At 32.9% G+C, this 10532-nt stretch overlaps 1 protein-coding gene across 1 annotated transcript; it reads left to right on the forward strand.

Annotated features, from left to right (window-relative positions):
- The first annotated feature begins 1200 nt into the window (after nt 1–1200).
- On the forward strand, nt 1201–2027 carry LOC106332486 (auxin-induced protein 15A-like). The gene has a single exon (XM_013770947.1). The coding sequence runs from the start codon at nt 1353–1355 to the stop codon at nt 1674–1676; it is 324 nt and encodes a 107-aa protein (XP_013626401.1). The 5' UTR covers nt 1201–1352; the 3' UTR covers nt 1677–2027.
- Nucleotides 2028–10532: the final 8505 nt, after the last annotated feature.

Raw genomic sequence — 10532 nt, forward strand, 5'->3', positions numbered from 1 at the left:
GTAGACTACGTTATATTTTTTCGAAATGTGAAAATTTAAATTTACTATGCTACATACATATCATACATATTACATGGTTATTCTAATACATACTGTCCTGGTTCTTTAGTAAAAATATTTTCCAACTTTAGTATGTTTATTCCCAAGAACAACCTTCCAGACTCATTTGCTTTCCCCAAAGAAAATTTGATATATGCATATCTACCATCCATATAGGCATATATATCAAATTTTGATGTGTCATAATAAGATAAAACTAATAGTGGTGAGATTCACCTAGCCATTCGAAGATGTAAGTGCAATTGAGCTAGAGTTCCATTGGCCACTGCAAGTCTGCAACTAACATGACACAATTCATATCTCAGAAGGTATATGGTCAAACTTCCGAATTTTTTTTTTTTTTTTTTGCTAAACTTGTCAAAATTATACTCTCTCCGTTTCTAAATGTAAGTAGTTTGTTTGTTTCACAATATAAGTAGTTTACATATTTCAATGCATCTTTTTCATTTATTGGATATTGTGTGACCAATGAAATAATGTTAGGTTTTTAATAATTGGTTGAGTTAATTGATCTAATGATATATTCTTTTAAATAACAATTTTCTAAATATTCGTGCTTTTAAGCAAAACTACTTACAATTAGAAACGGATGAAGTATTTCTTACTTATTAATATTTAATTTAATTAAAGTGATGCAAATATTTGATATTTACTAATGGTAGACACTAGCTATACTAAAATATATCTGGTCATTTTACTGGAATATACAGTTTTAGCCAATATATATAGAAATATAGAAGGGTGGTTATCACGTTTAGGCATAGCTTATGGTATTGAGTTTATATAAAAAATATAAATGACTCTTTTTCTTGCCGATTGTTTTATAAGTAGTCACGCATACGTGTTTGAACTTAATATTTTAACCCCAAAAAGGAAGTAGCGCCGGTCTTTAGATTTATGACAGCAAACATTTTAAATTAAAATTTAATAAATTTGTTAATAATTTATAAATAATTAAAATTTAGAAAATAATAAGTGTTATTAGGCTTTGGCTAAAACTGGCCATGAAGAGATCAAAAGGGGCCACAATGTCACAAAGAGGACCAACAATGAAATTAAATCCTCAGCTGGCCTTTGCCATTTTGGCTCCCACCTTCTCCTTCCACATATGCACATGTCGTCATGTCCGTCTCTCTCTAGCCGCACAAATATGTACAGACATTTAGACAACCAAATCTTTATTTATAAATATATACTCCTCAATAACCACCCATCTCCTTCTACATAACTCTCTCTCTCTCTCCTTCCATACAAAACCAAAAGCTTTTCTCTCTCAAGAACACAAACCCCAAATGGCTATAATGAAGAAATCTTTAAAACTCACTCAAACAGCAATGCTGAAGCAGATTCTTAAGAGATGCTCGAGCTTAGGAAAGAAGAACGGAGGAGGGTACGACGACGATTACCTCCCGCTCGATGTTCCAAAGGGACACTTTCCTGTCTATGTCGGAGAGAACAGAAGCAGATACATTGTCCCAGTCTCCTTCTTGACTCACCCTGAGTTCCAGTTTCTCTTAAGACGAGCTGAGGAAGAGTTTGGATTCGACCACGACATGGGTCTCACCATTCCTTGTGATGAAGTCGTTTTTCAAAGCCTAACCTCCATGATTAGATGAGGTTTAAGCTAAATCGTTTGAAGAAGAAGCAGAAGGAGATGGTTGAAGAAGAAGTAGAAGCTTCTCTTTACAAAAAATAGCATCTCTTCGCTTTTCTAAAACGTTTTTATTTTCCTTCTATTTTATGCCCATCTAGGGTTTTTTCACGAGTTAACTAATTTACTCGTCTAACAAGAAACAAGCCCGTATGAGATAGATATTCTATGGGTTTAGATCTGTAAAAAAGTTGTAATGTTTTCCTCGCAGATCTTGATTCTGTGAGAGAAGTTGAGTAATGCCAGAAAGTATTCCTTTATTTGTTTAATATTTCCTTATTTTTGTTGATTCTTGTGCTACTTATTGTTGTTGTCATTGTTTGCCCAAAAAAAAACTTGTTGTCATTTACCTCCTACAGAAAAATATAGATAGGTCTTACTACAGATAAGTTGTACATTCTAAGCATTAAACATAAAATATGGTGTTTAACTTTGTACTAAAGTTTGTTATGACTTTTTTTGTAACATAAGTTTGTTATGACTTACGAACGTTAATTAAAAAGAAAATTGAGGCCGAAGTTCATGTGATAGCTAAATAACCAGGGTTCTTAATAAGGAAGATTATATGTCAAATCATATGAATGATACATAAGCTTTTGAAAGTGCATGCTTGAACATGGGTTTGTCAGAGAATGTGGGGTACTTTACCATGTACGGAATTCATGTGTTAACGGTGCTTAATTGGCACAGAAATTAGGCCATCGATATTTATGTTACCGGAAACACTACTATTCTCTCTGTTAGATTTCTATAGATTATGATGAAAAGAAAAAAAGATTTCTAAAGATTTTAATCTAAATTAGTATTCTTTACTGCTAAGTACTAGCATTAGTTATTCTATTAAATTTCATCATTAATCGAACTACAATAAATATGAAGAAAAATTAAGTTTGTCACTAATTTTTTAGACCAGTCAACATCTTTTTAGTGTTCTAAAATAATGTGCCAATCGTGTAGTTGACAATTTTGAACTTAGAAAACTTTTTTTTGGTTAAAACTTAAAACTTTGAAAACTTGCATATGAGTCATAGCGTTTAAATTTTAGTTTTGTTGCATAACTTCTATGTGACTCTCAAAATTTATATTTTACTTACTTCATTTAATACGGATATTTTTTAAATTCCTAAGGTTAGAAGAACTTCTTCTATCTGTTAGTCGCTTCTTATATCTTTTTGGATAAATTTCTTATACCAAAACACCAGAACTTAAACTAAGTTTGGTGTTAATTGATCACCACTTAATTCCACAATAGTGTATATGCTAGTGCAACTGTGCAAGTTGATTCATTCCTCAGCCAACAAAGCGCTCACTTTTTTTACCAAGTAGATAAATGCTAAATATTAGAAATGTTGAATTCACTTTAAAATATCTAATTATTTATATTATACAAAATAGGTTTGTGTCAACATATAACATAAGGCAGAAAAAGGAGTTAATTAAATAACTACCCATTTATAATTTACAAACATACGTTTATATAAACATGCACTACTATAAAGCAAATAAATTGACTCATACAGGGTAATGGAAGTAGTTGTATAAAAAATGCTTTACAAATAGTATTGAGCTGTTTCCAAATATGGTGCCCCTTAATCATTCTTAAAGCCAACATATATGGACTGCATGCGCAATTGACGATTCCTTCTTCTACGGCTTTTCCCTGATCCGTACAGTTATTTAAAGCTGTAATTAAACATTTATTTAATAGATCGAGAAAAGGTTAAACCTACCATGCCCCAATATTAAATCACTCGTATAAATGCCGTACTGTTATAAAATTGATGCAAAATTTATTACGGTTTACTGTATCTTTGAATAGTCGTTAGTTTCGAAAATTGACTCAAAATTTTATTATAGATTTTCGAGCTCTATGGTTTGTACAACATTAGCTAAGACATTTTTCTGCGTTTGCTTATGTATTTTGTGGTTTGAAATAGTAACATCGGATTGAACAGTGCGGAATAAGCATATTGGATATTACGGTATATTTTAACTACGGTTTGTATATCAGAAACACATAATGCGGAATAACTACGGTTCGTCTAAAATAACCGGTTTAAAACAAAATATGAATAGCGACATACATAGTGAACAGTATAACTACGGAATACATATAAGATATTTATATTTTACAAACTAAAGAATTAATGGTACTAAATAATTCTAAAATATAATTTTTTTAAAGGTAACATATATATCTGAAATTTAATACGGTATTATTGAGCTTTTATAGCTAATATCATATTTTACTAAAAAATATATAATTGCACTAGTTGATTTTAAATAAAATTTATTTTAAGTTTCTTATTTGAAAATGTAAAATCAATATTAAAATTTTACTATTGAATCTTTATTATATATTTTTTATAAATAATATAAATCAATAACTTTTTTAATTAAAATACTAAATAAATAAAGATATGTAGGTAATTTTGAGAGATTTTTTTAATACAAAATATAAATTAGAAAAAGTCATGAACTAAATACACATGTAGAAATATATATAATTATAAAAATATTATTTTAGTATAAACATTAAACTGGTGAAACTATAGGGTACAAAAAAGGAAATACATTAATTTAAAGAAAATTAAGTAAACATTCAAAACAAACCAGATTTTGTTACGACAGCAGACCACACATTAGCTTTGGATATTTGGTTTTCAGTTCCCGTTCGGTTCTTTGGTTCTAGAGGCTTAGGATCCATTCAGATGTATAGAAAATTTGTTTCGGTTCAGTTTTTTGGTTTTCGGTTTGGTTCGGGTAACAAAGTTCAGAACCAAAAAATATCTGAGATAACCTGGACATTACTTGGGTTTTTGGGATAAAATATCAAATTTTTGGATTTTTTATTAAAAATTGATAATTCAGATAATTTTAAATATTTTTGGATAAAAAATATTTTGGTAATTCATTTTTGGGTTTTTTGTTTATAAATAGTATTTGATTATTTTAAAACTAAATATAGTTAATAACTATTAGTATAAATTATATAGAAATCCATTCGGTTCTATTTTGGTTCTAGTTCGGTTTTGTTTTTTTTGTTCTAGAAATATATGATATATTCGGATAATTGGTAGATCCAATGTTTAAATGGTGACATGTATAGTAAACACTGCAGGATACATATATACTACATTTATATTTACAAATTATAAACAATCAATGATACTAGCTAATACAATTTAACAAGTATTCTATTTAATTTATAAAATGATATATCTAAAAAAGTCCTCCAAAATGTGTTGTAATTAATGATGTTAGTTCACACAGTCTTTTATAATTTTTCAATTAAAAATAATAACCATAAAGAACCGCACTATAAAACACACCTCATTTGATGTGTTATCGTTATACATGGCACTAATTTGTTCGTGTCAATGAACCGCCAACAGTCCATTTCATTTTTGTATCGTTTGACAGTGTATTAAAATAGCAATAGTGAATGGCTCATTTAGCGGTTTATTCTGTCCCGCATAGGAAACGCACACAACTTTCATAGCCTATTATATTATATACTCCCTCTGTTTTTAAAAGATGTATATTCTAGACTTTTCAAATATATTAAGAAAACTCATTAAATATGCATTGTTTTTTGTGAATAACAATTTTTCATAATTTTTAGCCAATAGAAATTCAATAAACACCATTAATTTTTTTGAAACTTACAATTTTTCATAAAATCATACATTGAAAAGGTAAAAAATGTATCTTTTTAAAACAATTTTTTTTCCAGAACATACATCTTTTAGGAACGGAAGGAGTATCCATCGTCTTCGGCGATTTGCAACAGTGCTAAATCGCTGGTTAAGCGCAAAATAAGGTGGAACACTTAAACCAAAAAAAAAAGACCACGAAGAATCACAAAAATATATATTTTAAAAATTATAAAAAAATCAATGATACTAGCTAATATAATTTAACAAGTATTCTATTTAATTTATAAAATGATATATCTAAAAATATCCTCCAAAATGTGTTGTAATTAATGATGTTAGTTCACACAGTTTTTTTATAAAAAAATTCAATTAAAAATAATAGCCATAAAGAACCGCACTATAAAACACACCTCATTTGATGTGTTATTGTTTATACATGGCGTTCCACTAATTTGTTCGTGTCAATGAACCGCCAACAGTCCATTTAATTTTTGTATTGTTTGACAGTGTATCAAATAGCAATAGTGTATGGACTCATTTAGCGGTTCATTCCGTCCCGCATCGGCGATTAGCAACAGTGCTAAATCGCTGGTTAAGCGAAAAATAAAGGTGGAACACTTAAACCAAAAAAGATCACGAAGAATCACAAAAAATATATATGATATTATAAAATAATACTCCTTCGGCTCTATAATATAAAATGTTCTGGAAAAGATTGATGTTTGAAAATATAAGATATTTTGATATTTTTAAAGTACTTTAACTTTATTGGAAATTGGTTGACCAATAATATTTTACTGTATTATTTATGATTGGTTAATTTAAAACATTTAATATTATGGAATGAAAAGAATAGTATTATGGATTATTGATACCCTTAGCACTAAGCAACATTATTTTAATATTCCCTCTTATTCAGTGTCATTTAGACACTTTTACACGTATTAATTACATCTGTTTAATCAATAATATTTGAGATAATAAATTTATTTATTAGATCAATGTATTTTATAATTAATATTTAGTTAAAATTAAATTTAACATGTATTGAAATTCTAAAAAAAGACATTTTTGTATAACAAAAAAAAAACGTTAAAGTCACTCTTTAAAAAACAGATAGAGTATAATCTGTGTCATTAGGGTATAAAATATCAACATAATCAAACAACTTTTGAATTGTTTATTAATTAAACGAAAAGCATAAGAGATTCACATTTGGAATATAATCCAATATTCTAACGAAATATTATGATACTTTGAAACGCAATTACCATTATATGTTGTAACTAAATGACTTATGTACGTGGATACAAAATTTGCAAGTTGTAATTAACAAAGCAACAAATGTCATTTGTTAGTCAATAAACACTATGATTTCTCCTACGTGACAACTTTTCAAAAAGCAAAACATCATAATTTAGGAGTATGGCGACACATACTCCTCAACGAACAATCTACAGCAAATAGTGTCTGACTTTATAGTAGATTACAAACCGTCCGGATTCAACTTGATCATAAACAATTAATCGTTATTGGAACTATTGGTTTTCAATTTAGGTTGGATGATTTGGTTGGGTGAAAAAGTTTGAAACATTAAGACCGTAATTATCGGTTACATTTATTTTCCTAGATTTAGTACAGATTCTACATTCATATCTACAGGTTTTTGTCCAATTATTCTTGGGTTCACCCCCTACGGTGAACCTCTAGGTTCACCAACCAATAGGATTTCATTATTTTAAATTCGATTTTTAAAAAAAAAAAACAAAATATTGTCAAGTTGTATTATATTTTTAAAATAAAAGTGATATCTTACATATTTACATGGTTTTAACCATCATTTCTTGTACATAATGATCATGTAGATTAGGAATTAGACATCTTTAGAGTCCATTTTGCATACATGGATCTTTATTAGGGGCTGGAGTGTGCTATGGATTTTTTGGAGGTGTTTAGAGACATTTGTGGTGCAAAAGGGTGAAAGATAAACATGGATGGAGACCTTAAACATGTTTTGGGGTAACGTGTGAATTTGAGTTATCTTTATAATGGAAGTAGTTTCAAGTCATTTGGAGCTGTATTGGAAGAGTTATGATTGATTTACTACAGGCATATCATCCCTGATGCGGGTTGGACCAACTCAGGTTCCTTTACCCGGGCGCGAGAAGAGGAAGCTGGGCGAGAGGGCCGACGCGGGTAGATGGACGCGGGTTAGCTTACCCGGACGGCCTCCCAGAAGCTGGACGAGGAGCTGACGCGGGTTGGCCGACGCGGGTTGCGACCATGGCATCTACCTGGATCGCGTCTTTACCTTGGCCGAAAATCAACATTTTTAAAGGGAATTTTAGACTTTTCTATGGAAACCATTAGATTTTCCAAGGACCATATAAATACTCTTGTAATCCCCAAGTTGAGACTTATCTTCTTTTCTCTCCAAGAACACATAAACCTCTTTAAAGAAAATTTGGATCTTGAATCATTTTCCATCTATATTCTTTGTGTTTGTGTGATTATCTTGTTCTCTAATCATGTTTAACCTTGAATCATCCATGGTTGTGGGGTTATTCATGTCTATTAGTGAGTAGACTAATCTTGGATTCATGGGCTATGGTGATTAAGGGTGATTAGAGAAGATCTAGGGTGTTTAATGTTAGATTTACTTGTTTTCATACTTGTTGAGGGTTCTCAATGCTATTTTAGTCTTGATCATACTAAAATAGATCTCTAGGCATTTCATGCCCACAAGGTGTATGATGAAATGCCTGAACCAACTCTTCAATGCTTTTAGCTTGCTTTACCTAAGAGATTAGTTGCTAAAGGAGTTAAGATTGCTATTAGACTTGTTCTCCATGTTTGCTTTAGTAACATTCAACCTAAGAGATTAGATGCTTGAATTGCTTTACCAAAAGAACATTCTTCTAGAGATAGAGCTTGTTTAGCTTAGTGTCTAGGCATAAGGAAAATGTTTGATTGATAGCTTGCCACCCTTAGATTGGATCTACATCACCCAAGATCAAATGTTTAGCCCCATGAGTCCTCTTGCTTCATATTGAGAAAGAAAGTTCATTACTTTATTGCATTAGCTTATTAGTTCTTAGTTCATACAATCTTTAAAACCGGATTGCACTTAGTTTAAGCATGAACTTGCATTCCCTTTCCCTTTGTATTTGAGGTGTATGAACTTGAGGAGCAGAGGTTCATCAAGCCTAGTTCCAAGAGTTGAAGACATAGTTGCACTTGAGAGGGAGATAGCAAGAAAGAGAAGAGAAGAAGAGCAACAGGCTCACTTTCAGAGATTGGGGTTTGAAATGGAGCACAATCAGAATCAGCGTCATGATGGAGTGGCCCAAGGACCTGCAAACCTTAGGCCACAACATCCACAGCGCTAAGCTAGAGCCATTGGAGCCTATGATCAACCTCACATTCATGGTCATAGGTTGGGAATCAGAGCACCAGCAGTGGAGAACAACAACTTTGAGATCAAGTCAGGGCTTCTCAACACCATAGAGAACAACAAGTATCATGGCCTTGCTGCTGAAGATCCATTTGATCACTTGGACAAGTTTGATAAGTATTATGGCTTGTCCAAGACCAATGGTGTTTCTGAAGATGCCTTCAAGCTCAAGTTGTTCCCTTTTCTTTGGGAGACAAAGCACACCAATGGGAGAAGACTCTTCCAAGTGACTCTATCACAACTTGGAATGAGTGCAAGAGGGCATTCCTAGAGAAGTTCTTCTCCATCTCAAGGACGGACAAGATCAAGAATGAGATCTCTAGCTTTCAGCAGAAGAACCTAGAGAGCTTTAGTGAAGCTTGGGAGAGGTTCAAGGGCTATTGGTCTCAATGCCCACATCATGGCTTCACCAAGGAGAGTTTGCTCAGTACCTTCTACAGAGGTGCTCTTCCAGAGTTCAGGTGCAGATTAGACACAGCCAGCAATGGTTTTTTCTTGGGTAGAACTGAAGAGGATGCAGAAGAGCTGGTGGAGAACATGGCTAAGAGTGACTCAGTCTACAGTGAGGAGTATGATAGAAGCAACAGAGGTGATAATCAGCAAACCAGGAAAGAGCTGAAGTCTCTCCAAGCCAAGTTGGATCTACTTCTTACAGAAAAGGCTAAGCAGGAGAAGATGAACTTTGTTGGTGACCAGAAACAAGAGGCACCTCCAGTGATCAATGAGATTGATGGTTTAGAAGGCCAAGAGGAGCTGTACTTCATCAATGCTAATGGCACATGGTACAAGAAAGAACCCAACTTTCAGTACCAAAACAACAACCAGCAAAGGCCACTCTACAACAACCAACAAAGAGGTTACAAAGCCAAGCAGAATTATCCTCAAGGTTTCACCAACCAAGGCAACCAGTCTCCTCAGACTCAAGGAAGCTCTTCCCAAGCTCAAGCTCCAGATTAGTGTGGACTCCATGTTCAAGAAACTCTTGGAATTTTAGGCCAGAAATGATGAGACAATGGTTTTTGAGTTCAAGAACATCCACACAAAGATTGATGAGAACTACTCTGACCTTAACAACAAGTTCTGACAACTTCCCTCTCACTTCAAGGCTTTGGAGAGTTAAGTTACTTCTATGCCTTCATCCTCCAAGCAGCCAATGGGATCTCTACCAGAAAAACCAGAAAAGAACCCCATGGAGTCTTGCAATGTTGTCTTCTCCACTACTTCTTCAGAGATTGAGCTGAGTGATCATGAGAAATAGGAAGATGAGATTGAAAGACTGGTATTTGGAACTAAGTTTGTGGAAGTTGAGAGACTTGTTGTGGCCACAGCTGAAGCACAGATTGTGAAGGACGCTGCCAAGAAGGGTGAAGCAACGAATCTGCAAAGAGCTGAGCACAAGGCTGAGAAACAAGTTGAGAAGAGAGCTGACAACAAGCTGAAAGAGGTTAAGCTAGAGGAAGCCAATAAGGTTGAGCTATCACCCTATGATAAGCTCCCTTTCCCCCAAAGAGTTCTCACCAAAGCTCAGAAGAAGGTGCTCTCAAAGTTCAGGAAAGATCTTAGTGATGTTGGGGTCAGGCTTCCAGAAATCTCGGGTATGCGTGAAGCTCATGTCCAGATGATGCTCATCAAGGACATTCTAAACTACCAAGCTGAAGTGACTGAGCTTTTGGACATCTCCATTCTGAAGATTGATCCACCAATCCCT

The sequence above is a fragment of the Brassica oleracea genome, chromosome C3, assembly GCF_000695525.1.
Source record: "Brassica oleracea var. oleracea cultivar TO1000 chromosome C3, BOL, whole genome shotgun sequence".
NCBI lineage: Eukaryota > Viridiplantae > Streptophyta > Magnoliopsida > Brassicales > Brassicaceae > Brassica > Brassica oleracea.